The sequence below is a fragment of the Delphinapterus leucas genome, chromosome 12 (genome assembly GCF_059928025.1).
Source record: "Delphinapterus leucas isolate spDelLeu-1000000601 "Yukka" chromosome 12, BTC_Dleu_Yukka2, whole genome shotgun sequence".
Classification (NCBI taxonomy): Eukaryota; Metazoa; Chordata; class Mammalia; order Artiodactyla; family Monodontidae; genus Delphinapterus; species Delphinapterus leucas.
In genome coordinates this window covers 87,659,211-87,687,052 of record NC_143140.1, presented here as the reverse complement: position 1 = coordinate 87,687,052, position 27,842 = coordinate 87,659,211, and the positions used below count along the sequence as shown (strand labels likewise).

The 27,842-nt window shown below is 47.2% G+C and overlaps 1 protein-coding gene across 5 annotated transcripts in view; it reads right to left on the bottom strand.

The window, feature by feature from the left end:
• Positions 1 to 12,091: 12,091 nt before the first annotated feature.
• The window catches only part of TULP4 (TUB like protein 4), a 228,283-nt gene continuing 212,532 nt past the window's right edge, over positions 12,092 to 27,842 (bottom strand). For all 5 annotated transcript variants that reach the window (XM_089922203.1, XM_022560335.3, XM_089922202.1 and 2 more), the window contains 4 exons: positions 26,753 to 26,846; positions 23,575 to 23,718; positions 18,619 to 21,122; positions 12,092 to 16,914 (listed from right to left, as the gene is read on the bottom strand). In XM_089922203.1, the coding sequence (XP_089778329.1) occupies positions 16,798 to 16,914; positions 18,619 to 21,122; positions 23,575 to 23,718; positions 26,753 to 26,846 (2,859 nt within the window). In that variant the 3' untranslated portion in view covers positions 12,092 to 16,797. The remainder of the gene's footprint in view (positions 16,915 to 18,618; positions 21,123 to 23,574; positions 23,719 to 26,752; positions 26,847 to 27,842) is intronic.

The window sequence follows — 27,842 nt, the reverse complement described above, 5'->3', positions numbered from 1 at the left end:
GTCAGTGAATGCTTGATGGTAGAGAGTAAATATGACTTACAAGAATAAAATCCAGCCCCAGGACTAGCTTTGGCTCAGAGGGAAGGTCGGTAGCTGATCCAGGACAGCACTGAGAGGTCATAGGACAGCTATTGTTCCATTTCTTGAATGTTTCTGGTTTTTATGTTAATTAAAATCTGTTCTTATCTTTGTCTTTTTTAAAAATTTCTGTTATGTTTCCAATGTCCGAAGATGTATATTTTGCTAATTTTCCGTTTTTGTTCTTATGTAAAAATAAGCATTTAAGGCTACAAATGTAACTCCAAGGACCGTTTTCATGGCATTTCATTTCGATTCATTATCATACAGTCCTTCTCTAGTCTCTGGATCACTTAGAATGCATTTCAAAATTTCAAGTATCTGGACAATTTTGTCTCTTTATATTGACTTATACCTTAAGTGCATTGTGTTCTAGAAACATAGTCTATATGGTACTGATTCTTTGAATTTTGTTGATACTTGCTTTATGGTCTCCTATGTGATCAATTTTTATAAATGTTCCACTTTTGTTTCAAAAGATTTTGTATGCTCTAGTTGTTGGGTGCCAAGTTTTACTTATGTCCGTGAGCTTAGGCTTTTGAGTGTTAGATCCATCTACAGTGAAAAGAACTATGTTGTAAGCTCCCACCACATTGGTGGATTTGTCAATGAATCACTGTAGTTCCATCAATTTTTGCTTTATATATTTCTTGGGGCTATTTAAAAACTTTCATTATGGAAATTTTCACACATACTAAAAAAAGTCTAGTTGAATGAATTCCCTTACTCACTCCCCATCCACGTATCCATCATCTCTCGCCCAGCCTGAGTTACCAGTGCCCTTCTTGTTTTATCCAGTCTCCCTACCATTTTTGCTGTTGGGATATATTAAAGCAAATCCCTAATACAACGTTTTCACTTCAGTATTTTTCTCTCATAAGGACTTACAACATATAAACAAAGTGTGTTGCACCTACGAGGAAAGAATTGCTTGACCCTAGTGAGCTGAACCTACATGGTTTTCAGGTTTTCGTTTGGGAAGCCGACCCCTTCTCTAGTTCAGTCTTTCCTGGTAAACAGAGTCAAGGTGAGGCAGCGGCAGTGATGTCCTGTATTCAGTGGCTGCTCAGTGTTTGTGGCAACTACTTACCCACTGAGATCTTTAGGAATGGTCTTGGGAAGTCTGGCTTGCTCAACAGCTAGCAATCCTCAAGGGTAACATACTTTGGAAAGGCCCCAAAGTCTTAATATTATCCTTGCCCTTTTCCTGTCATGCTGAGCACTTGGTAGAGGCTAAGCAGGGCTCTTGGCAGTTTTGGGAAACGGGAGTACTAGGGTGAAAGAGCTGACTCTTTCAAATGCTACCTTTAGGCAAATCAGGCTTGCAGCCAAACTTTTCAATTTACACTGGAATTTTGCTGGATGAGAATTTTGCTTGTAATGAGTGGTCTCACAGATGGGTCTTAGATGAGTCCTGTTTATTACAGAGATTTTACGTATACTGAGCACCCACCCTGTTCCAGGTACTTTACAAGGCACTGGGCACTCTCATGGGGTCCGCAGTGTAGACAGAACATGAACTGTTATATATTCATCCTAACCCACGTGTGAGTACAATGGGACATGTGCTCTGAAGGAACTTAACAAAATACTTGATCTAGAATGGAGCAAGGGAAGGCTTCACTGCAAACATGGTCTTGAAAGAGCTCTGAAGGGTGAGCTGAGTTAAAGGGGAAGCTGGGCGGATAAGGGAAGGTGTGGCAGGCAGTGAGATGAGCTTGGGCAAGGTCCAGCGTGGTGAGAAGCGTGCAGAGAGGAACTGGGCTCTGGAACACAGAGCTGAGGCTGGAAGAGTAGTCAGAAGCAGGTAAGGGGTTTGGTTTTTATCCTAATGATAAGGATGGTGATGCAACGTTCCGAGCACTTCACATTGCTAACTCATGTAATCCTCAAAACTACCCTGTCCAGTGGGCACTATATTATCTTCTTTCTGCAGGTGGGAAAACAGATCCAGAGCTGCTGTGTCATCTTGCCCTAAGTTACCCAGCTAGTGGGCAACACACCCAAGCAGGCTGGATCTAGAGGTGATGCCTCTCACCACCACGCTTGACCACTGTTAGGGGATTTTAAGCTCAGAAATGATATAAAAACAGGGATTAAAAAAAAATCACCCTGGTTACTGAGTTGAGAGTGGTCCAGGGGAAGAAGAAGCCAGAAGACCAGTTAGGAGGCTCCAGAAGTCTAGGTGGAAGGTCACGAGGGCTTCAACAGGGTCGAGGCTGCAGAGGTGGAGTAGTGGGAGGGCTCCAGAGCCCTGGGAGGAGAGCTGGATGGGACCTGGCGGTATACCATCGTGGGAGCAGGAAGAGAGGAGTGCACCAGGCTGGCTGCACAGCTGGGAGCCCTTCTACCGGGTTCCAGAACACTAAGGCCTTGAGTGGAGAGGATGCACTGACCTGGGAGAGGAGGGAGTCAGCAGAGTCTCGCTGGGACCATACACTCTGTGAGGCAGGGCTGGGCTTATTTTATTCGCCCTGGGATTTCCTGTCTCAACAGGAATCATGGTGGCTGGCACGTAGTAGGCACTTCATTAATATGTGCTGAATTAATGGAAAAATTAAAAAAATCTATGTCTTGAACCCACCAGCTGAATAACTTCTGGTGAAGCACTTAGCCTCCTTGGATTCAACAACCCCTACATTGCCATGTGACCTGAGGCCGGGCTTGCTCTGTATTCTGAAAAACAACGCACACAAGTGACATGATGGAGTCGGCTCGTACTGCCACGTGACGGTTCTATTTTCAGGAATCTTGAGACCTTATTGTTAAACCCAGTCATTTATTAAACATTAAGTTGCTACTTACTGCGCATTTCCTTCTAACTCCACGTTCGATGACATGTTGGTTGCTTGAAATTGGCTCTGGTGGGAATATTTACACCATGAAAATCAGCAAAAAGCCATAAATCAGGAACTTGGTTTTGTTTATTGCTTCAAGTGTAAGCTCTAGACTTAAGAAAGTCAGAGACAATGTTGATAATGCAGTTTCACTTGAAAAATGTATCATGTCAGTAGCCATTACACTGTGAATAGCACCAAAAAATTGAGGAAATTTTCTTCCAGTATTCAGAAATTATGATCCGATTTATCACAGAAATTGCTCATGTCATTAATGTCTGGGTAAAGTTCTGGCGATGCACTGAACACACATCTTTGTTGTTTCACGTCTGTCTTGCTCATAAATGTAAATGAAGGCATCAACCAGCATTCATGTCCGAACTACACTCGTTTGTCAGCTGTCATCACTGGTTGGCTATGGATACAAGCGTTTGGCAAAAATCAACAGAAGCATTCCGTGAGACGCAAATGGCTCCACGGAATTATACTAGAGCATTGTACATTTTATTATTTGTGATTGTGTGCTATGCATTCTTTATATCACGGCAATTTATAATGCTTATGTAGGTATATTTATGCATGCAGGATTCTGCTTGTGTCCGGAGAGCTGGCTGTTAAACATTTGCTAGCAGGTCACTGCACTCAACCCTGAGCTGAAAGTACTCTTCTCTGAGAGAGGGTATCTCGAAGGAGACAAGGCCCAAGCACCAGAGGACCTGCAGGGGCAGAGGGGGAGATAACCCTGTTCGTCCAGCAGCGGGACACGGGCAGGCTGGATGATTTCAAAAGGAGTATGGAAAAGTCGGGGTTCTGATAAAGCTGTCACTGACAGTTTATGCGTACCACCCCTTCTACTGAGAGGTCTGCAGGGATGGTGAGTCAATCAGTAGTGAAATTCTCCATGAACTTCTGAGAACACGCTGGCTTTAACATTCACGCGCTGCTGAGCTCTCTCGAAGTTGCTACACCTCCCCCCTCTCCACCCGCCACGCCCGTGGGAATCAGAATCCACTTTCCTCCCCAGGGTGGTATTACTATTTAGAGGTGGGAGAATTCTTAGTCAAACACTTCAGAAGCAGGTGACCTGGTAATGGGCAGCACAGCCCTGTTTCGGGAGAGCACAGTCCCCGGAACTAACCTCCATCAGTGAAGAGAATCACTGCCCCAACTCTGCCACAGAAAACACAAAGCTTGCAAGAACTCACCGTGCGCACTGCAGGGACTGTTTTTGTGTTCCTTGGGGGTGAATCAAGGCAATAAAATAAAAATGAGGTTTGTGATAAAACGTGACTGTAACTAGGTTATGATCTGCAGAGTATTTCCTAATTATCTTTCTCATGTAACTTCCAGTGGCTCCTAAGTGTTTATCCCCTTGTGATTATTTCCGAATGTGCCCATAGTCCAGCATGCCACTTCCATGCTTGCATGATCAAATTAGAAACTGTGCAAGATGCATCTCGCATGTTTTCTGGACAGCATTTCTTAGGTATTTAAAGATAGAATTGTGCGATTGTAAGGTATTTTTATTAATGTCAGTTAGTTTACTGTTCATTGGGGGTAGGTTGATTTCATTCTTATGATAAAATTCAGGAAAACTGGAAATTTGCTTTCTTAAACTGAGAGACTGGATAAATCAACAGCGGCCAGACCACATACAAACACTCTGACCTGCCTGCAACCTGCAGTAAGCACCCCAGAAGCATGTCTGCCCGAAGCCAGACTTACAGGAAGTCACACCGCCCTCTCCAGCAACAATCCCGGAAGCTCAACCATCACCCCTGTGACAACTGGCCCCAAACAGTCAGAACTTGACTAATAACTGACAGTTCCCCTAATTTTTGTCCCTGCTTCTAATTTAGGGCCAGCCAGAGAAAGCCAATATGCACCCCTAACCAATCACGGATCCCAGGCTTCTAGTCAGCCGCCTCCAGCTTCCCCGCAGCCTCCATCAGGACACACTTGAAGCTGTCCCTTTCTTCACTACGAAGCTTTCCCACTCCTCTGCCTGCCTTTGAGTCCCTGGCAATCACAGCGATGGTGGCTGACTCCCTTGCTCCAGCAAGCTCTGAATAAGTAGGCTTTGCTTGTCACCACTTGGTCGGTCTTTACTTCCATAAAAGTAAGACAACAAGGAACTTCCAGATCATCTTGAGGCAACCCTGACTCTTGGGCTGTCTCCCTGGAACCAAGGGGCACAATTCAGTATCTCCCTAGTGGCCCTTTCAGGGCCCTCAGCACCAGGCCTCCCCTAGGGAGGTCCTCACCAGGGGCTTGGGATCCTCCCAGGAACACACAGTGAGGCCCAGACCCCCTCCCACTTAGGCCATCCCCAGGTGGCTACCAGCTGTCCCCCTCCCATTTAGGTAGGGCCCAGGTGGATGCCAGCCTTCAGGGGCCCCTAGGGGACATGATTTGCTCTTTCAGATCAGATGAATATTCTCAGCCCTTGGCTTGTTTTTGGCAATTGAAATGACAAGACGTCTTTTTGCAAGAGTTTAGAAGAGACGTTTACTTTTGTATATCACCTACCCAGCCAGCTGAAGTTCTATTTATGACCGCGTTTCTGGATATGAACTCCCAACCCCTGGAGAGCACAGACCTCAGGGTGTAATGTACTGGCTTCAACCCAGATGAATGCTTGGTTGACCCTAAGTGGTTCTCTTCTCTGAACTGAGTGAAAGATGATGTCTAGGGCCCCCGGTGAAGCTAGAGAACAGAAATCTGGAAATACCAATTAGGGACAGAAGATGAGGTAGGTCAGAATGAGTCTGATGCCCTCAATCTCAGTTACCCTAGGAAAGACTGTATTTGTCTGAGTTAGAACTGCAAACTCAACGAGCTAAATATTTGCATCTTGGTGGGCTGTAATGGGCAAGAGCTCATTTCTGTTCCCAACAGCTCTGCTCCGTTAAGTACCCTGTAGAAACAAAACAACACTCTACACCTTTGCAGCTCAGCAAACACACTTCACACTTGAACAACGGTCTCTTGCCTACTTGCGCAGAAGCCAAGTAGATCTTTTATTCTAGCAGAAGAGGGAGAAAAGAAACCTGCCTTAAGTTTTCAGTAAAATTCACAAAAGCACAGAATTCTGAACTCGGGAAGAATTTGGAGAGCATCCAGTCCAATTTCCCTAATCCTATCTACTCCTTGGGCCATTGGTCCTACAAGATGCTCCCTTAAAATAGGATTCCGAGGGCAAAAAAGTTTGGTATTTCCTCCCCTTGGTGGCCCACCACGCACAACACATTAGCATACCGATGTTTCCAGAAAATCCTACAGTAAAGGAACGTGTTTTCCTTTCGTCAGTGTGCGCAATTACTGGGGAAGTTTGGCCCACGCCTGGGGAATACTTAGTCCTGTCTCCATCTATTAGTTAGGTTGCGCAATTTGGTGACAGATCTGGGATAAGCTCCTTCATCTCCCAGCTTGCACAGCAGTGCTCCTCGCCCTACGCCACGCTGCCTCTCCACGAGGCCCGGGACAGTGACACACCCAGCCAGGTATTCTCACTGACCTAGAACCCGTTCACCATTAATACAGTCTTGTCACTACTCATTGAAAGAGTGCTGTGACCCAGCCTTTACCAAGGACTTTCCATTCAAGTCTGGTCTCAGTTCTAACTCTGCCATCCAAGGGTGCACACAGGCATTTGTTAAGGACATGCATACTTCATAAGTTGTAAATGAAATCTGAACTGTTTCCAAGAAAAATGCCTGGGTTTTAATGCTGGAATCCTGCTGATTGGCCACATCCCTTACCTGTAACCTTGGAGCTCCAAAGGTGCACAGCATGGAGCCTCTCCCAGTGGAGCCGGCCAGGCATCAGGTCTGGGCAGGGCTGAAGCGTTTAGGAGCCCAGGCCCCTGGGAGAGCACTTCGCTGCTTCTGTGACAAGAGGGAACAAAGCCTGGAGCACTTCATAGCACAAAGCAGCCTAAAGGAGAGCTCTGTGTAGGAAGGTTTGGGTCAGGCCCCTGCCTCTTCTACCTCTAGCAGCTCTTTGTCTGGCCCACGTGAAAGGTTTGAAGATCAACTCTTTTCTCCCCTTAGGAGGGTGGCTGGTGTGAAAAATTCTGGGCGTACTGTCCTTTCTGGTTCTTCTCTTTGGGCTGAGTCCCTTTCTCCCACACCCAGGCAGGTCTTTCTGCTAGCAGCTCAGGCTCTCTGATGAAAAGTCAGCTGTCCCGCAGAGTGGCTTCTCTTCTCTGAATTTTAACTCACTGAGTTTCTTGTCACTTCTGAGACGTCCTGGTCAGGGGTCTGGACAAGATGAACCTGGGTCTTTGGAGCATCACATCCCTCTTGGGAAACTGACCATCAAGGAGAAAGTAAGTGAAGGGCAAATGTTGAGGACAGCTCTCAGCCTCGCCCTGGGCTCTGGGTCTGGGCATCATTTCCCGGCGGAGGGCGGCTTTCCAGTCGCCGGGGCTTGGAGGCAGGGAGGTGTCAGTGCTGTTGTTCTCTGTCATTTACGAAGCTTCACAGGAGCCCTTTTCAAAGAGGAGTGGTGATTTGGCTGCTCTGAGATTTGCTCCTGGCTTTCTCTCAACACTGCCTGGCTTGGAGCAAAGTCACTTAGGCATTTCTACCTGATTTCCCCATCTCTAAACTGGGACCAAACCTTCCCACAAAGGGCTTGTGAAGAGGGATTTATGATGCCACAAGGGCATACTTTCCCACTGTGGTTTGCAAAACTTGCTGTTTTTATGGGGTTGCGCTGTTGGTGTCATTTTTACCTTTGCTTTGGTTTTGGGTACTAATACACAGCCAGACAACCTTGTGTTGCACCAGTTAGACAGGAGACCTTTAGCTACCGAAAGTTAGCTGAGTCTCTACAGTGTACTGAGGATAAAAAAAAAGTACCAGGCTCCAAATAAAAGTCTCTTGGTACGGATGCACTTGTATCTGGCTAGTTTTAAAAAATTATTATGCTTTCAAATACAGGTTTACCAGTCCTTCTTTCCACACAGATCACATTTTTCAAGCACGAACTTGAGAGACCAACACCATGAAAACACAACATTAAGAGACAGGCTGGCGTGCCCCGTGCTGCAATCCCCCTGGAGGGCAGGTCGCTGCAGGGACCCCATCAGAAGGAGGAGTGTCACCATCACTGCTTCTAGCCGCTCGCGGGCAGAATCCACCCAGTGAGTTACGTGCCAGGAGCCGAGCAGGTTTGGGGAATGTGACGCTCTCAAGAGGTGGGTGTTATCTAGTCTGAGGGCTTCCTGGGGACACGGGCGGAGAAACCTGGCTGATCCCCTCCAAGTCTGTTGCACTCACTCTCTCAGCCTCCCAGGAGTTGAGCACCTGCCAGGAGGTATGGGTGTTGGAAAAGAGGATGCTTACGAACTCATCCCATGGGAGGGGAGCCCTGAAGCAAGGGTGAGACCCACTGGGGTGGAGCTCGTGGGAACAGGAGGAAACAGAAGGGCTAGCGAAAAGGAGGCCAACTCCACGTGGCTGAGTTGGGGCAGAAATCCTGAGGGTTCAGTAAATCCAACGTTCTGCAGTTTTTAGAGCAACTACCTCCCCCATTGGCTTGGGATCCGTGTCAACAAATGAACCCTTTGGCGTTGACGGGACCTTCTCCCACACTGCTGGACACCAAGCCTCGGCTGGGGCTGGTTATTCTAACGGAATGAGTAGAGACAATCTTTTCCTGTCAGAGAAACGTTTTCTCTTATGATTTAAAACAAAGGAGTCAAGCTTCAGTACTGGCAAAAAACCATAATCCTGGGACTTAAGAGCCTCCTGTAGTCAGTACAGGCTCTTGAGGAACATGTGACCGGGGCTCACAGGAAGGACCCCGTGGGGCTCCAGCACAGAAAGAAATGAGTCACTCGAGGACAATCCTGCTTACAGCGGGAATCCATCACACGTTTGTGTCGCAAGCACTGTGGTGTCTGGGTCACTCACCTTACCAGGAGAGAAAGAAAAAGTAACACTGGTAAAGCCCAGGTTTCCATGATACCAGACGTGAAAAGAATGGGATTCAGGGATGCAAGGATTTCTCCTCTTGCAACAGGGACTGCACCACTACTGGGTCGATGCAACACTGTGACAGGCGGTTCATGGTGGGCCCTCAAGGTGACACCTAGGGAGGGAGGCAGGCAACACCGAATTAATCCACGTGAAAGGAGAAACCACAAGACCGTCTGAACAAGCTGGAGGCCCAACTGAAAAAACGTGCAGCGACCCCTGGTTCCCCGCGCACACAACGGGGAATGGTGTCAGGACTGGCCACTTCTTCCTACTTTGAAGAAGAGTGGAAGAGAACTCATGAGGTTCTCTCTGCACCCTGATGGCTGAAGATGGGGTACATGACTAAGGTAACCGGCTTGACTAAGAGGAGGCAACTTGATCAGTAGTTTGAGATACTGCTATGCGGCCAGCCTTTAATATCCAAACTCCCCCCATTTTTTTGGTGGGTGGGGGCAGAGGAGGGAAGGAGCACAGGCAGTGAAAATGCTGCATAATCCTGGGACTTAGAAAGTGCCTGGAACAGAGCAAGAGCTAAATGGCACATGGGCTACCGGAATTTCGGATCCACCAAAGGCACAGATATTTCACATGGCAAAGACAAAAATGCTATGCAAAGTGTGTGCACGCTGTCCTGAAGGTGACTGAGGTTTAAGAAATTCCTCAGGCTTATTTGTCCTTAAGATAAACTCAATTAAGTTCTCTGCTATAGTTTTATAATTTCCCATAGAGCTTTTACTTTGCCTCAACAGCAAGGTTTCAAGGAACAAGGCTTGAAACTGCACTGAAAGCTCCCATCCCTATGTAAGGGAAGCTTCAAGAGAGTGGCTTTAAGGTCACCTAAAGCACAGAGAACGCACTCCCTACAGAGGGAAGCGATGTGGAAAGCAGGAAACTAAGAAAAGGGAAAGCAGAAGGGATGAGCTATAACTATTTTCACACCTGACTCAGTTTCCTGCCGGGGTCCTGCTTCTGTGCTGGTGTGCCTGTTATCATTTGAAGCTATCGTTCTAACAGGAACTTCAAGCAGATTTAAGAAATGAGTCCATTCTTCACGTGGATGGTTTCACCTTCTTTAGTGGATTGAGCAACTCTTTCTAAGCTATGCAAAGAAACAAATCCACACAGACCTGCTCCTCTGGGATGCCTGGGTGAGTTAACTGTTCTATCTTCTGACAAGAAAGAGCTGTCGACAGGGTGAGCTCACCTGCTGATGGGCGAGGGTGGCCCACCTACATTGCCCCTTTTCAAGGGAGATGACTAAGTGTAAGTGGCTCAGAGCTCATTACAGGCAAATCATTACGAAACACCAGAGTGAGAAGCTGAGAATAAACTAGGCCTATTCATTAATGTGGCCTAGAAATCTTCAATTCTATTTCAGGATCATTTTTTTGTCTGTGGAATCCAGGAATCATTTCAACCTCTCAATGCTTCAATTTTCTTCTGAAAGGAAAGGAAGGCAAAAGGTAACCACCTCATAGTGCAGGTTGGAGAGTTACCTGTGCATTCTTGAAAAACTGCAATGCAGTCTCCACGAGGCAGTCATTTCTCTTCTACAATGAGTTTTGGGGACCAGGATGTGAGAGCTAAATTGATTCCCTCTTCTCTTAACACTACCGGGAAAAGAATGCTGAACACCAGAATAAACATAGAATGCATCCTTTTCAAAATACGTCTGTAGAAGGAAAGGGATTTGCCAAGTTTTCTTACTTAAAAAATAAAACACTTCTGGAGACACCAACTCACACTGAACGGTCCCAAAGCTGACCTTGGGGCTGGGCTGGTGGAGAAGGTAACCCCACTCCTACACATGGTCCTTAGCACCAACCAACACAGCCTGGCTGTTAGGGTCTTGGTCCCTTGATTTTGGGGGGAGGGGCGGAGGGGGCTGTTCCTGATCAGGTTTCCCTGCTACCTGATTTAAGTGATGAAGATACAAGCAATATTAACTGGAAGTTCACAGACTTTCACAATAAAACGAGACACATTTAGGTCCGCATACGGAATTGGGATTAGCTTCATATGGTTATTACTATTTAAAGCAGATTTATAGTCCTATGATTATTTTAAAACTTAATGAATGATTAGAATTTGTTAGAGATGACAGTCGTTTTTGGTTCTCTTTCTCCCAAAGCCTGAGTGACTACGTGTCTATTTTTTATCCCTGAAAAAAACAAATGGGTGGTTCTGTAAATGCACGTGGGAACTATGGTGTTTACAAATGCGCCTCCTATGACCCCCGGTCCCTGCCTCCCTCCCACGGTCAGAGGGAATTCTAGGGTGGAGCAAGGAGGTGCACTAAGACTCCTTAGTAATAACAACAGTTAACAGTTATATTAGCACTTGTAGTGGAATTGCTCAAAACCCGGTTTTATTAAGTTTGCTACAAATTTAAAAAGGTATTGATGCATCTAGCACCTCAGATCTTGTAGGTGCTATGACAGAAACACCGTGAATCAGATCCTCTTTTTTTCGGATGGATCATCAACATTTATGTAATCAGAATACACCGAATGATATGGACCAAAGTTCAATGTTTCTACCATGACAGTGTTCATTGCAGCTCTATTTACAATCGCCAGGACATGGAAGCAACCTAAGTGTCCATCGCCAGAGGAATGGATAGAGAAGATGTGGCACACACAGGGAGATCAGCTCGGTGCTTTGTGACCACCCAGAGGGGTGGCAATAGGGAGGGAGGGAAGGAGGGAGATGCAAGAGGCAGGGAACAAAAAAAAAAGATGTGGTACATACATATAATGGAATATCACTCAGCCATAAAAAGGAACGAAATTGGGTCATTTGGAGAGACGTGGCTGGACCTAGAGACTGTCATGCAGTGTGAAGTAAGTCAGAAAGAGAAAAACAAATACCGTATATTAACGCATATATGTGGAATCTAAAAAAATGGTATAGATGATCTTAGCAGAAATAGACACACAGATGGGTCCTCTTTGAAAAAGGAAAAATAAAACAAAAACAAACACAAACTCATACCAACTCACCAAGAAAACAGCATAACCTCTGACCTCTCAGAAAGACCAATGATGATAAAGATCTCAGGTGTCAAAGCAACCCCTGGCAGTAACCCAGGGATCGGAGAAGCAGCTGGAGGGTGGGTCATGCCAATGGAGAGCGGTGATTTCTTCTCAAAGGACTCAAGACCGCATCTGAATTCTGCACACAAGTAACTGGTTTGTTTTTGATCTGTAAAATTTTATTAAGCAATAGCTGACAACTCTTGCAACTTCAAATCATCAGGAAAAAAATAAGGAGATTAATCCATTTCAGTAATAAAGACAGAAAATAGTTTGGACAAACCACGCCATTTTGAATGCAAACCATTAATGCCTTCTAGAATACCTCCTGCACAATCTAATAAACAAAATACATAAGAAGAGAGGAAATAAGGGTGAGCTCATTAGAATGCAAATCAGAAATCTCAACAGATCTTGCTTGGAAAGTAAAACAAAGCAGGATGCTGAGTTAAAAAACGAACAAACCAACATGAGAGGGATCAGGCACACACAGCAGTGCGCCACTCCCAAGGCAGGGACAAGAACATGCTGGTGGTCTGGTTTGGTCTGGGACCTGTGCACCTGCATCGCACACTTACAGTTGGTGGGGGGGGGGGAAAGGAAAAAGAAAATGCCAGTAGTAATAAACTCAGAAATTATATCCAAATTTACAGTACCAAAATAATGCATTTATAAACAAATGCAAAAGCAATACCCCTTTGGTAAATAATACAGTGCCTTTTTCAGTCAAACGCATAACCCATGCTTTTCTACAACACGAAAAAAATTTTATCTACAATAAACGAGATCTTAGAACCCTCCCCCTCCCATTTAAAAGAACATATAAACAGAAAATATAGGTACAAGTAAAGTTACAAGAAAATTGCACAGAGCCAAAGAAATGAAAACCATAACCCTTCAGAGCTTCATCAGCCAGGGACAAGGAAATACACAAAAGGTGAAGAGTTTTGAGTTGTGTGCTATGACAAAATTCCAGGAACTCAAACAACATTTGGACACATTTTGTTTCAGCTAACTTTGCTCACAACCACTGACTTGGCCAAACGATAGATGGCCCACAAGGGGACACAACGGGTTCCTTCTCGAGAAAGCCTTCTGAACGCAAAGCTCGTGCAACACTGCACTGCACAGCACACTCAAGAACTCAAGCCAGCCTAGGCATATACTCCTTTGTTCTTTTTTCAACTCACTCTTCAGGGCAAAGTGGTGACTTATTTTAGGGCTGTTCTCTGGGGTGTCCACCGAGTAGGGCACACTCACGGAAAGGCTTCTCTGTCTTCCCTGGAATCGGTGCTTTTGTATAATTTTACGAGACCAAACATGATTCCAAATGCATTCGTTTCTAGAGGTAAACCTTCCAAAGATATTATTTTAAATGCACTGGCTTACATTCAGTAGGTAGCTCATTAATACAGGGGGAAAAAATATTTCTCTACAAAGGGCAATGTTTTGAAACCTTCCTTCCAAGTTTGTAAAATGGAATTGATGAAACTGTTACATTTTGGGCCCTCAAGCCATTCGAGCTGGTCGACAGGAGTTTAGAAAATTGTCCAGGCCATCCTTTCTTTTACAGACAGACAAACGGAGGCCCACGGTCACCCTCCAGTTTTGTGGCAGAGCCGGCTTGATCCCGGGGGTCTCCTGACTTTCGTCTATGATTACACGTCTTCGCATGCCCTCGTGGGGCACTCGATGAGGAAGCAACAGCCGTGGATGGAAACACTGCAAACCCTCTGACCTATCCTGCCACGAGAGCTCTGACATCTTCCTGCTTTCTTGGTACCGGCTTTTCTTAGGATATACATACATTCAATGGGTATATGCTATACTCAAAGCTGTGCCTTTGGTCTGATGAGGTAAAACCAAATTTAAAACTGGTTCTCATGTCTGTTAACACACCGCTTCCCTCAGAAAGGCCTGGATTGTGCATGTGGTTGGCTATTTACTGCGCTAATGTTTTTAACTTTACAGATTCACTGAGGTATCTTAATATTCGTAAGTTGCTATTAACGGACACTAAATATGTAGAATTCTGCTGCTTAAAGTACTGACTTTGGTAGCATTTAATAAATTGAGACTGACCGAATGGAAACAATTTTTAAAGTAAGTGAAAACGTCACCATTAAGTGAAAAGACACGCGTCGCCACGGCTGCAGACGCCTGTCTGACTGGACTGGGGACTACGTCTTCCTTCAGGCCAGGGCCACAGAGCTGAGCGACCACGACCACCACTCATCCAGAGACCGTCGCTCATCCAGAGGCGGATCCAAGACGGAGGCCTTTGTCCCCAGGTGGGGAAAAGGTCCTTTGGGGAGTGAGCTAAGAATTCAGGAAGTTTGGTTAATTGTTTGTGACACACACTCACTTTCTCTTCACTCACGCATCTGGAGTCTTCATTCCAAGGATTTCCCTCTGTATTTTGCTCTTATTAAGAAAAGTTCTAAAATGTGGTCTTTACATCTCAAAAACCAGTCAGTACTTGAAGAGCTGAAACTTACTACTATAATTCCTTTCTTGTGCTACTCTCATTCTCTTAAGTCCCATTTCATTTCACCTTTTATTTTCATTAAAAATAAAGTTTTCAACAGAAGGGGAAATAATATTTTAGGACACGTTATCTCAAAGAAATCTTCTCCTTTTATATAATTGATACCACAAAATAAAAAAAAAAAAGAATTGCTTTTAAAGGATTAATAGGAATTTTTCCCAATTAGAAAAAGTTACAAATTGTCCAGTAAAAAAAACCTTCTATCACATCCTTTTTATTTCTTGCAGCAAAATATACTGCCACCAAGTAAGTCATTACATACTATTTTTCTAAATAAATAATAAAGTGGGCATAACTCACCAGAACATAGTAACAAAATAATTCCTACGAACACTATGAAAGCAAGATAAATAATTAACTTTTGGACAATACAACAGGGGCACTGCATTTAAATTATTTAGAAGTAGGCTATAACCATTATTGCACAGCTGATAATAAGCATTGAAACGTCATGTTAAGCTACAGAAACTCATATAAAAGAATTATATAATTCTGAATACGTTGCTAAATTCTTTCTGGAAATATTTACCCACCAAAGAATCTGGTTCAGTATTTTAAAATATAAAATGGGAAGCTCTGGTATTAGCTGGGAGATGTCCTTCACCATATTTGAAACCTCACCTGTGTTTCTTCTGGGTCTGAAGAAAACGGTAAGTGATGTCATCTTGCATTGGGCCTGTTTCTTTTCTAATTTTTAAACTAAAACAGAAGATTGAAAACAAATTTTTTGGGGAAAATAACGTTTCTGCAGTATCTTCCACCTGTTTGTTTTCAAACAAAATCCAAATTTAGGACCCTAAACTGGTAGACAGTTCTTGTGTTCCTGCCCTAAACAACATCACAGATATCAGTAACTGAAAACTATGAACTGGGTCTTAGTATCAGGGCTGAGTATTGCCCTCCGTGGAGGGGGAGGTGGGAAAAGAGAACCTCTGGATTTGTTGTTGTTGTTGTTGAAATTAACAAAGAATAGTCAACCAACTACATTAAGTACCGTAACTTTAACCACATCCTCCCAGTGGTTTATCTCCTCAGTAAACAGTCTGTAAGTTAACAAACAACTTTTTTTTTTTTCTAGAAAAGCTTGTGGGGCTCTTGTCAAAAGAGCTGATTATAACTCTTATCTTTTCATACCCTGGCAGATGCCTAACATTTCTTTTGCTGCATTTCTAATCTGTTGGAAAACATCCCTAACCAACTGAATTTTAATACAGCCCAAAAGAGGAAAGGAGTGCTTTCAAATCAGCGTTGTCAGCATTTTTAGAAAGAACAAGTGTATAGAACAGTGTTACCTAATGGGGAAGACACCGCCTCCGGCACGGTTCCCAGGTTCAACAATGCGAGGGGAGAGGGAGTGAAGCCCACTTCTCAGCAGCGGGTCTCTTAACGAGCCACCACCGCAGCCCAGAAAATCGCTGTCCCACACCACACTACTCGGGGATCTTTCTCCCGAAGTCAATCAGACTGAATGATCGCTGAACCAACGGAATTCTGACGTATTAGGAAACTAGTGGAGGCTTCAGTGTAAACCTCCTCTGAAGAGGAGCGTGGCCCTTGTACTGCTTCAAGTCACACGACGTGAGCCACCTGCGTGAACACCTGCAGGAGATCCTTCCTCGCCCGTCATCCTTTCCCCTACGAGCTCACGAGCAAATCGTATTTATACCTGGTAATAGCACCCCCGTAAAACGCCTACTTTTCTTAGTCAAACACAGTGCATTTGCCAAAATACCCCTCATTAATCAAGTCACCTCTGGGGGAATAACATAATATGCGTGAATTAAATGTTGTCCCCCCCCCAAGAGAACCTGTACCTTCAGGATTTTTTGGTTGTGTTTTTCTTAACAAGTTTTTTATATTTACACTAGTAGTGATGTTGGAGGAATAATAAAAGCTAGATGTTGTGGAGAATGAAAACAATGCACACTCCTTGTCTAGAAGAACAGCAGGTGAGAAGGCAGTCTAACCTTCCCTCTGAAGGGCCCTTTGTCCCGTCACCGACATAAGCAAACCCAGTAGGACATTCCCACGGTGACCACGCCTCCTAAACACCACCAGATAGGTGCCTTGCACCCTTTGCTTGCAAACACCGCTCTCCTGTATTTTACTTTTGTTTAAAAAAATAAGAGAAGAAAAAAAAAATAAAGGATAATAAAAACCCAAACAAACAACAACGAAAGGTCAGTGCCCTCCCCTGGGCCTGACAGACGTTTCCAGTTTTGCCCTTGTCTTCTGGTCCCCCGGGTACCAGGCCGTGCAGGCTCCTCCAGCGTCTGCGATCAGACCGCTTTCTCCTCCCCACACCAGTCTCTTCATTTGAGGCGCTGGGTCACGTTGGCCAGGGCAACTGCAAAGGCCTGCACAGCGGAGAACGGGTACTGGAAGTCCAGGATGTACGCGTTGCCGTCAATCCTTCCAAACTGCATCACCTGGGGTGAGGGTGGGGCGGGGAAGCAAAGACGTTAAAGGAAAACCTCCTTGCGGCTCCTGATAGAAGCAGACAGCACGGCCTGTGAGATATTTCTGCCAACAAAAGCGACTCTGAAAAGCTTCTCAATCTAACTATGAGTTTGTCGGAAATAAACAGATGGAAGAACATGTTAAATCGTGCAGTGGGGAGGCCACAAGCAAAACTCAGAGCATGGAAAGCTCCGCGGGTCAAAGGAAGTGGTTTCTCCACCAAGGAAACAGAAGGAGAAAGAAAACGTAGAGAAAAAAATCTACAGGCTAAAAGAGGCTTAAGAGAACCACCACCTGTGATCTGTCAGATGTCACGCTGCTCAGAGAGGGACCAAGCAGAGCACACGTGGTCCCCCTTGCACTCCACCTCCTGCACCTGCTTTCCTGTCACCCCACTGCTTACTGTGACCACACTGTATCATGTTATTATATGATGTTACACATATTTGTTTATGGTCTTTCTTCCATTTTTGTAAACTCCAGGAGGACAGAGATCTCCCTCCCTCTGTTTTCCTCAGTGCTCTAAATTTCAGCACTCAGAACTGGGGTTCCCAAACTCTCTGTAAAGGGCTGATGATAAAATATTTTAGACTTTGTAGGTCATATGGACTTTGCCACAGCTACTGAACCTCTGCTGCAGGGCAAAAGCAGCGCAGACAGTACTGAAATAATGGGCGAGGCTGTGTTCCAGTAAAACTTTGTTTATATAACGAGGCTGCAGGCTGGATGGGCCTGTAGGCCGTGATTTCCCAACTCCTGTCCAAGAGGATTGCCAGGCATATAGCAAGTGCTCAATCATCATTTCTTGAGCGAATTAATGACGATGAGATTTAAATATGAGCGGTGAAGGGAATTTCCGGGATGGCGGAGAAGGGCAGTCCCAGAACGACAGCTATGCAGTGGGACCACAGCAACAATTCCAGGTTGGCGCAGGAAGAACTGACAAAACTACGCAAAGTGCTCAAGTGCACCAAGAAGAGATGTATGTTCTGCCAGAGAACTGGGGAAGGACTTAATAACAGAAACACAGAAAGACAAGCAAATGAAAACTGGGTAATTATTACGTCTCGAGTAAAAAGCCTACACGATAAAAAAGGAACTGTAATTAAACCCTAATACATGGCTCAGAAATGAACCATATTCAGTGGCACAACGAGGGGACCAATGACTACTGATTTACCTGCGAAAAGGGAGAAGGGAAAGTTCACATGTTGGGGGGCGTTGGGGTGAAGAAAATGAACCCTTATGGTGCTCAGGAAGAAGTCAGTACGTGACGCCCCAAACTAAAAAATCAAGAGATAGGAGTAGGAATGTGTTCTTCGCAAGTACGGTGGCAAACACCAGAAGCAGCACACAGACTTAGTTGTTAGAGCTGGCCTCTGGAGAGCAGCTGTGGGCAGTGGGCAGGCGCCTGCTATTTTCCTCATGGGTCTCACAGAACCATCTGACTTCAAAACATCAGGACATGCGTTACTTTGGGGAGAAATAAAGAAAAGATAGCAATAGGCACACTGAAAATTACAAGCCCGAGCGGCCCCAGCTAAGAGTCATCAGCCGTGTCCCACATTTCCCACCTGGCCTCTTCATAAAAGTGCTCCCGAAGGCCAAAGTCCAGAGACCTGTCAGGACCAGAAAGTGGCACTCTGGCCACACCCCAGCACATGGCTTCTTACCTGCCGCCCCTCCAGCTCGATCTGGAAGTTCTTTGCCGACTCCTGGGTCACCCGCCCCCCGAAGTCCAGCTGGTACACCTGGGTGGCCTCGTTCCAGAGAGGCTGCTTGTTGGCCATGACGTACACGAAGCCCTGGCTGCCCAGCCGCCCGTCCTCTTTCTCGCTGGCTTTCCTGCACTTGAACTCCTCCAGCTCGCTGGCCGCCCTCAGGCTCCTCTTGCTCTTCCAGCCCTTCTTGCTGCCCTGGCTCTGGTTCATCAGCTCGTCCCCGCTGACGAACAGCTCCGGCTCGCTCTCCGAACTGTCCTGGAACTCATTTGTCTTATTCAACTTCTTCGACTTCAGCTGGTCTTTCTGACTCTTCACTTTCTTCTTCTCTCTCCCCAGGCGGGGGCTGGAGATCAGGGAATTAAAATCACTCAAAGTCCGAGCCTCCTTCTTCACTTTGCCTTCAGTGATGGCCTGAACATTTCCCTCCTCGGCCCGGCTGTCCAGCCGCTTCCGGTTCTTCTTTCCGAATTTCTCCGTCCGCTGGGGCACTGGGCTCTCCGTCAGGGAGAGGACTTCCTGGAAGTTGTCTGCTGTCTCTACCATCACCTCTGTACCCAGGTGGGTTTGGAGGTCCGTGGGCGGCGGGGACACGAGGGGCTTCTCCACCACCAAGTGCGCCTTGGGGGGGAGAGCGCCCTGGGGGTTCTGCACGGGCGGGCACGCGCTGTAGGAATTCCAGGGGTGCAAGGCGATGGGTGGCAGTTGTAAACTCGCGCAGGCGCTGCTTCCCGGATACATGGGGGGCAGGGGGCAGTAGGAGAGGCTGGGCGGGTAGGCCGTTTGAAGAACCACCGCGGACTCCTGTTGTGCAAACTGTGCTGGGGCCAGAGCGTCTTTCGGGGAGCAGGGAGCCTGCACCCCCGTCAAAGCGGAGGTGTTATAGCCTCCCGGATAGGGCACTCCCATGCCATAGCCTGTCTGGAAAGTGGCAGTAGGGCTGGCGGGAGGCTTGGGGGAGACGAACGGCACTCGGGACACATCCAGGTGCTGGCTCTGACCTACCATCAGAGGGGACAGCTTCAGGGGGTTGGGCACCGCGGTCTGTGCCGTCCTTTCCTGAGGAACCCAAACATCCTCCCCCAGCACGGGGTCCCACTGGTAGGGGGGCGGCCGCTTCACGGCCACAGCGGCTTCGCTCAGCTGGGAGTGCCTCAGCGGCTTCTCGGCCTGACAGTGCTGGGCCAGCGCCTCGTCCTCTGTGAAGGCCGAGTTGACGTAGTCGGCGCGCTCGCGGGCGCCGTCGCCCGCGCTCAGGAGGCTGTAGGACGACTGGGAAGTCAGCGGGGAGGTGCCGGCCGCGTGCGCCAGGCCGGCGCCCGGCTGCGACCCCGCGCCCGGCTCCGGCCTCCCCGCCGCGCCCGCGCCGCTGCACTGGCTGCAGGTGTACAGGGCGGGCGGGGGCCGCGCCGGGAACTGCGCCGCGCCCTTGGGCCTGGGCGGGTGCGGCGGCGGCCGCGGGGGCTCGGCCAGCGGCGCCGCCTTGAGCGCCGCCTCGCGGTTGTTCCTGCGCAGCGTGGCGTGGATGAGGCCGCCGTCGGCTCTCTGCCCCGCGGCGCGGCCGGGGGCGCCCAGCGGGCCGGCGAGGTCCGGGTAGGGGGGCGGGTCCCCCGGGGGGATGGAGTAGCGCGGGACCGTCAGGCGGTTCAGGGTGGCGCTGGTGCAGGGCTGCGAGACCTTCTTCTCGGTGGCGGTGAGCCTCAGCGTGGCCGAGCTGCCCGGGCCCGGGAGCGCGTAGGTGTTCTGGGAGCAGAGCATCCGTGTCCGGGGCCGGCACACCTCCTCCACGTTGCCGCTGCTATCGAAGGTGGTGATCCTCTCGTAGCCCAGCGGCGGCTGGTAGTGCGCCGCCGCGGGGTAGGGCGAGAAGTCGCCCTTCTTCAAGCACGTGTCCAGCGGGGGCGGCGGGGGCGGCGGCGGCGGCGCCGCGGTGGTGGGGGCCGCGGGGATGGTTCCCGGGTAGGGGGGTGGGGGGTTCATCTTGGCCACCTGGACCTCCTGGGGGGCGCTGAACACCACCGCGTCCCCCTCGGTAGCCAACTGTGGCACCGGCCGCAGGGCCTTGGCTGGCTTCTGCAGGTGCTCGTGGTCTCGGTCCCCGTGGTCCAGCACGGACAGCTGGATGGCCCCCTGTGCTGGCGGCGGCAGGGACAGCTGAGGGGGGTTGGGGATGACGCGGCTCATCTCCACGCCCCCGAAGATCACCTGGCCAGGGCTGGGGTAGCGGCTGGCCACTGGGTACTGGGCGGCGCTGTCGCTTGCGTGCTCGGCTGCGCCCACGGCTGTGGTCTGATTGGTCAGGACGTCCAGCTGCACATTCTGGTTGGCCAGCAGGGACTGCACCAGCCCGATGCTCTGCGTGGGGGACATAGCTTGAGCCGAGCTGTGGATAGGGGCGATGGGGATGTTCACGGTGCAAGGTGGGTTGTTCTCGGGCACACCAGATGCTCCTGTCACTGAAAGGAAATTAGAAAGATGAACTGCTTACAAACAAAACACTGCCATGAAACTGGGTCAGAATAAGCAACACACCTCTACTCATCCAGTCCTTCTGCATACAGAATGCAGTCGCTACAGAGGAAGGTGTGTTTGCTTAGGGAAAGCTGGACAGTTCACACAAGTTACACAACACTTCCCTAAATGTTTCTAGGAGGACACACAGGTAATCCCAGTGGGTTCTTCAGGGCAGCCTGCAGTCGTCCGTAAGCTAAGGGCACACTGCCAGAGCTTTTCAATAAATACCTCTGAACCTTCTGAATTTGGTACCATGTACCTGAATGGCACCATGGCAAACGATTAAGTGTTTAAAAGATGCTTTTAACTTGTGATATTCATAAAACGGCCCCCTCTTTTGTGCAAGAAGAGGGCCCTGGTACAGTATGAAACTCCACTGAGGACTCAGTGCCTAGGCTTCTTTAGAGTGGATTCATCCAGGGTCACGGACTGGTTAGTGTGGGAAGTGTCATGCAGCAGGCGTGTGTCTGAGATTTGTACAGCAATTAAGTTTCTGTCAATAGAACCATGTGAAATGCAGTAGAGAAACCAATGAAAAGACTCCTCTAGCAAATCTGCATATGAGGGGAAGGGTCATTTCCTAATTTAGCTGCTTTTTAGCATTTCAAATGGTATATAAGGTGAGCCCCATTGAATAAACCCTGTAAATATATCCTATTTGTTCACAGTGGGGATTTAATAAAGTGTATATTTGAGCGTTGATCTGCAGACCACGTGCATGTGCTCAGAGCCACTGTCTGAACTGCCCTGTCTGAAGTGCTCACCGAGCACGGCAAGCTGGCTCATGTGGGCCTCTAAGTGCTGTGTGGCAACCAGTATCCGAGCAGGAAATAGAATTTAACAGGCTAATTGCAGAGGCTGGCTGACCTTTCACCAGAACTTCAGAACGAAACCAGCTGGTTCATGAAAAGCTAAGCCCACCCTCAGCGCCTGTAACAGACTCTCCCCTTCCGGGGGGTCCTCTTGTGAGAGGTAACTATCTCCTGGCTGCACCAATCTGGGCCCTGTCCCAAGTTTTCTACTATTCCTGTTCAGCTTCCTCTTCCAGATGTTCTCTCCTTGGTACAGAATACTGACGACAGGTGTCTTCCCCACTGAACGAGACGAGAGTCTGAGTTTAAACTCTGAGACCAAACGTTCCCTCCTCCACAGGGAACCATAGATGATTACAACAACAGCTGAGCGTTAGCGCTCTATCAGCCACGTTCTGGGAGAACGGAAGGCGATAAGGAGAAAGTGTAAAAGATACTCCCAGATCCAAGGCTGTGAACTAGCAGGGCACAGGCTACACGCTCAAGGGTGTGCAGCCTCACCAAACCGCAGGCTAACACGGTTGCAAGACCTTGCCCATCAGGGCCGCGTGAGTCCAGAACATCTGCTCCACCCATGAGGAGAGGTAAACCGTCAGAGGACCAAAGGCGGCTACTGTCAGAAAGCACAGTCATTTTACAGGTAAAAACCTGGGCTGAGAGAAGGCAGACAACTCCCTCACGTTCAGAGCCTGAGCTGGGATCAGTGTCTAGCCCATCCCATGGCGAGACTAGAGCCCTTCTGTTTGAGAATGACCAGGTACAGGAAAAGTCAGTGGCCCATGCAGGGTTCCTCTGGCTCAGAAACCAGAGACTTTCAGAACCTTGCTTGGTTGTAAGTAGAGGAATCTCTGTGTTTATAAAACTCTTGCAGGTGGACTTTTTTTGAGAATAGTCACAGACAATAATTGGGAGACTAATTAGAATTCATTCTAGTCTGTTAATCAAAATAGGACCCCCTGACTAGAAAGCACTTAAATGAACCTAAGATGCTATAGATATTTCAAAATCTGTAAACTGGGATTTTAAAACCTTGTACCAGATTTTACTTTTAACTCACACCAGGCTTCTGTTCTATGCATGGAGACCTGCACTGCACGTAAGAGAGAGACGTTGAAATGCACAGGTTTTCTGCCCGGGAGACGGGGCAGGTTTGAGAAACTGGGCTGCGTGGGCACAGGGTCATCTGCGTGACGTCATTCTCTAAGCAGGGACAGAGAGGACGAGGGCTGGCCTAGGGTCCGTGAGACAGGGTTTCGTTTCTGATGTCTGATTGGTCCCGTTAACTTCTCTTTATGCAGGCACGTGACTAGGAGGATCACCCTGAGGGTGAGACGCGGTGGCAGCAGCGCTCACAGCCACCTCCACCTCCATCGTCCTTACTCTGGCAACTCCCCTCCTCCCCAAACTAGTGACAGTATGTGACCTTTCTGCCGTGACACCTCACATGCCTTCCAACCTTACTGAGGCAGCAGGCACAGGCTGACGTGCTGTAATCCTCAACTACTACCACTCTGTCCCCCAACACGACCCACTAAGAGAGGGTGTGGGCTCGTGACAAACCAGCTGACATGCGTGAACACACCTGGTAAATCATCTTCATCTTCACTGAACACATTTGGGTTGAAGACAGGTAAATTAACAAAGTCCATGGAAATCTTCCGAACCTCCGGGAGATAGATGGTCATCTGCCGCGGCTGGAGATGCAGGAGGCTGGTTTTATAGATTACTGGTGGGGAGGAGGAGGAGGAAAGCACGGTCAACAGAGACACGCAGAGGGCAGCCAGGGTGCCAGCAGAGTCCCTCACGGGGAGAGAAATGGGGCTGCGGTGTCCCTGCCCTCAGAAGACAGATCTGTGTGGGCGGGCTGAGAGCCTGAGGGCAGCTGCGCATCTCCCCCTGGCGCTCGACCCGCCACCCCGGACACAGTGCAGATTCAGTGACAACAAATTCTCCGTCTAGCCCGGCCACTCTGCCAGTGGTTTGTCTACAGAACCACACATTTTAAATGTTAAAAACTTACACTCTTTTTTGGAATGAGCTGGGAATGATAAATATATATATATTTTAAAATCTCATTTGCAATCAGAAGGATAATTCAGTGAAAATAGTTGTGATAACCAGAGCGCCGAGCTCAGGGGAATCTCGGGCAATCAAGGAGCTGTTTGAAGGCAACTATGACAGAAGGGGTGACGTGACTCAGGTAGGAATGAAATGCCGCTTTTATTCAGGACTGAATTCTTATCTTGCTGACTTTCTATTTCAATTTCATGATCAGGATAGACACTTACGGGGAACTGCCACATGCTTCTTTAAATGCTAAGGTTTACTTTGATTAATGGGGACATTTAAGAGAAGGCCTAGATTGCAACTCAAATATTTAGAGACGAAATAAGCTGGAAAAAGTAATGCATCTGAATTTAAGTTTCACGGTAGATTAGAATCAGGATGAAGCTGCCCCGTCAGCTTTCCCTTTACACTCTTTCCTGTGACGTATGTAGAGTTGCTTTAATTATTACTATTTTAAGTTTTGTGTTACGATAAGCCACACCCTATCTCCACAGCTCTCACCTCCAACAGCATGGTGGCTGGCTGGCCAGCAGCCCCAGGACGCAGTAGACTTCCCTTTCTGAAGCACCTCTGTAAGGTGTGTGCTTGGACTGGCGTGGGCCAAGATGATTTTTCCAACCCAGCAGTCCTTACAGGTCTTTTTCATCTCCCTTGCCCACAGAAGAGAATATGCATTTCGGCCTAAAAACTCTGGATGGCCATATAGCTTAAGAATTAATGCATTCATTAAAGTGCTATTCTTTGTCATTCAGATTGACAAAGAGAAATAAAATTAAAAATCTCAGGAGGGATTAAGAAATAACATCAGTTGCCTCCAGAGGGGGGGAGAAAAACCTAGGTGGCTTGGGGGGTGAGGACGAGACAGCTTAACTATCTATACTCCTTTAAATCTTTTGAATTTATTCCATATTTTTAAAATTAAGAAATGTAAAAAATTAAAAATAGAAAATTTCACAGGCCAGATCATTCTAATAGAAAGAAACAAATTATTATCCAATTATTCAATATAAAGTAACCAACAGCACTCACTTTTTTTTTTTCTTTTAATAACCACAGGCCAGGCCATACAGACTTCTTGCTTTCCATCCACACTGGTAAGCTTACCAGAGTATTTAATAGGGTGCCCACATGTAATATACCTTCTAAACTCCAAGAGTTAATTTCTTCTCTCTAGTAGAATCGAATGGAAAATCGTCTTCGCTTGACATATGGTACTAGCTAAAACCCTCTTTTTAAAAAGGTCAATGGCTAGGACAGTGATCCCACCACAGTCATACAGAAGGCTTTGGTCTCGGGCACTCAGATTCCTCACACTGCAGCAGCACGGGCCTCAAAGGCACTTACGGGCCCTCCCATCTTAAGGTCTCATTGACCCACTCGTGGATCTACTCAACGTCCAAGAAATAAGGGCAGACAGAATGAAAAGATCCAGTAAGTAAATTCTTTCATTCCTTTTTTCAACGTTTATAGTCAGCAGATGGCTAAGTTCTCAGCTTACTGACATGGGGATGGTCACAACCCTCACACAGTGGTATAAGAACCCCGTGTACACCAGCAGCGCACTGCTGAATTACTGAAGAACAGGCTTTTGTGGTCTTCAGAGGGTGTCCAGGTTGTGGAAAATACCCTAAGAGATTTCTTTGCATTATGTACGGGGATAGTCTACTCTTATTTCCTAAGTCAGTTTTATATTTTACCTTTATTCCTCCTCTTCTTTAAGCTGAATAACTTCAAAATGAAAAATCCACCTGCAGCACTACTTAATAAGCCTCTGAAGATACATACACAGCAACATATCTTTTAACGTCTGCTTTGCAAGAATTATTTATTTTAAAGGATCTGTGTTTGAGACAGCTCTAATAGGCAGATTCAGAATTTAAAAACAAAAAACAAAAAACATTTTTAGTAGGTTACACAGAGCACATTCAAGATGGGGCCACCAGCCACAGGCTGGCCAAGGCGGCCTTCTGGAGAGGTGTGTGCATGTCAAATGATCAGGCCACCCCACAAGGTGGGGGACAACACAGCCGCTCAGCCCATACAGGGCTGTGCCATCAGGAGGAAGCCACTTGGAAAAGGACCTCTGTCATTTCCCTCCCTCACTGTCCCAGAGTAAAAGTGACACGTTAGTGCTACTCACTCAAGTCGGGTACCGAGGAGGACGCACACTCTGGGTTCTCGCCCAGCTCTGTCCTCCGTTGGTTCCATTTTCCCCGATGTCTCAAGCTTCCAACAGACAGGATATTTATCTGGTACTTAGAAATGAAATCTACAAAGATTTACCACTAAGAACTGTACTAACAGTCGGCCCACGTGTTCTAATAGCCTCCAGTGCTCTCTTCTCGACTTTCTTGAGAAGTTTCTTTTGCCTCAAGAACCTAAAGACGCTGGTACCAAAATCTGCCCATGGTAAAAGGCCAGAAATCAAAATAACCAGAAACCTATCAGAGCTTTTGGTTATTTCTGTCATTTTTATCAGTCAGGGCTTATAGAAAAAAATCAAAGCACCACTGGCAAAAAAAAACCCGATTCGAGCAATAATTCTAATTTTTACAACATCACGGTGGCTAACCTGGAGGTAAAGCACATGCTAACCTTTTGGTGTCGTAAGAGCCAGTGGTTTACTTGAGGCCACTGGAGGTCGAAATTGATTTCTCAGCCTGAGTTCCGACGGGGATGCATGCAGTGCTTACCTGCACCGAGGTTGGTTGGCAGGAAAGCAGCCAAGCCCACGATCTTAAATTTGGTTCCCCAGATGTTAGACGTGACCTGAGCAAGATAGTTGTGCTGTGGGGGGGGGGGGGGGGGAAGAAGAAAAACCACAATCTCTTTCCATATTTTCTATCAATCACTTAAGTAGTAAGAATGCCAACACTTTTTGCTTAAAAAGTCACTGGTGGGCACTGACAGAAATATTCATTCTCTGTATCATTCCACCGTTTTCAATACCAGACGGCGACTACAGCATGCCAGGCCCTGTTTTTAAGTGGTGGCTCATGGGCTGTGATTCTCAGGTCTGGGAGTGAGGGGCGGACGGTGTCCCAGTGTGCCCGTGTGTGGGTAGCTTAGAAAGGTCACAGAAGTGACGTGGGCACATCCTTCTTCACCTCTCCTTTTGCCCCGGTCACTGATCTATTACACAAGGTACCAAGCTCTGACTCCATTCTTAGCCTTGATGTTTCTCCCAGAAACATCAGTTGCACTGATACCACTATGTCCTGAGGCCACCCAGTTATGTTTTTTCATTCAATTAAATTTCAAAAAACTTAAAAAGTTATCACTGTGCTCAAACCACACATATGTGTAGGGTGTGTGTGTACGCATGTGCAAGGGCAATAATAAAGATGAATAAAATCTAGCTCCTCAGGAAAAGGGAACCCTCCAACACTGTTGGTAGAAATGCAAACTGGTGCAGCCACTGTGGGAAACAGTATGAAGGTTGCTCAAAAAACTAAAAATAGAACTACCATATGATTCAGCAATTCTATTTCTGGGTTTTGTTCTGAAAGTGAAACTCCCAAGACACTAATTTGAAAAGATATGTGCACCCCAAAGTTCATAGCAGTATTATTTAAAATATTTAAGACGTGGAAGCAACCTAATTACCCATCAATAGATGAATGGATAAAGAAGCTGTGGTACACACACACACACACACACACACACACACACACACTGGAATATGACTCAGCCATAACACAGAATGAAATCTTGCCATTTGTTAACAACATGGATAGACCTAGAGGGTATATGTTAAGTGAAATAAGACAGACAAAGGCAAAT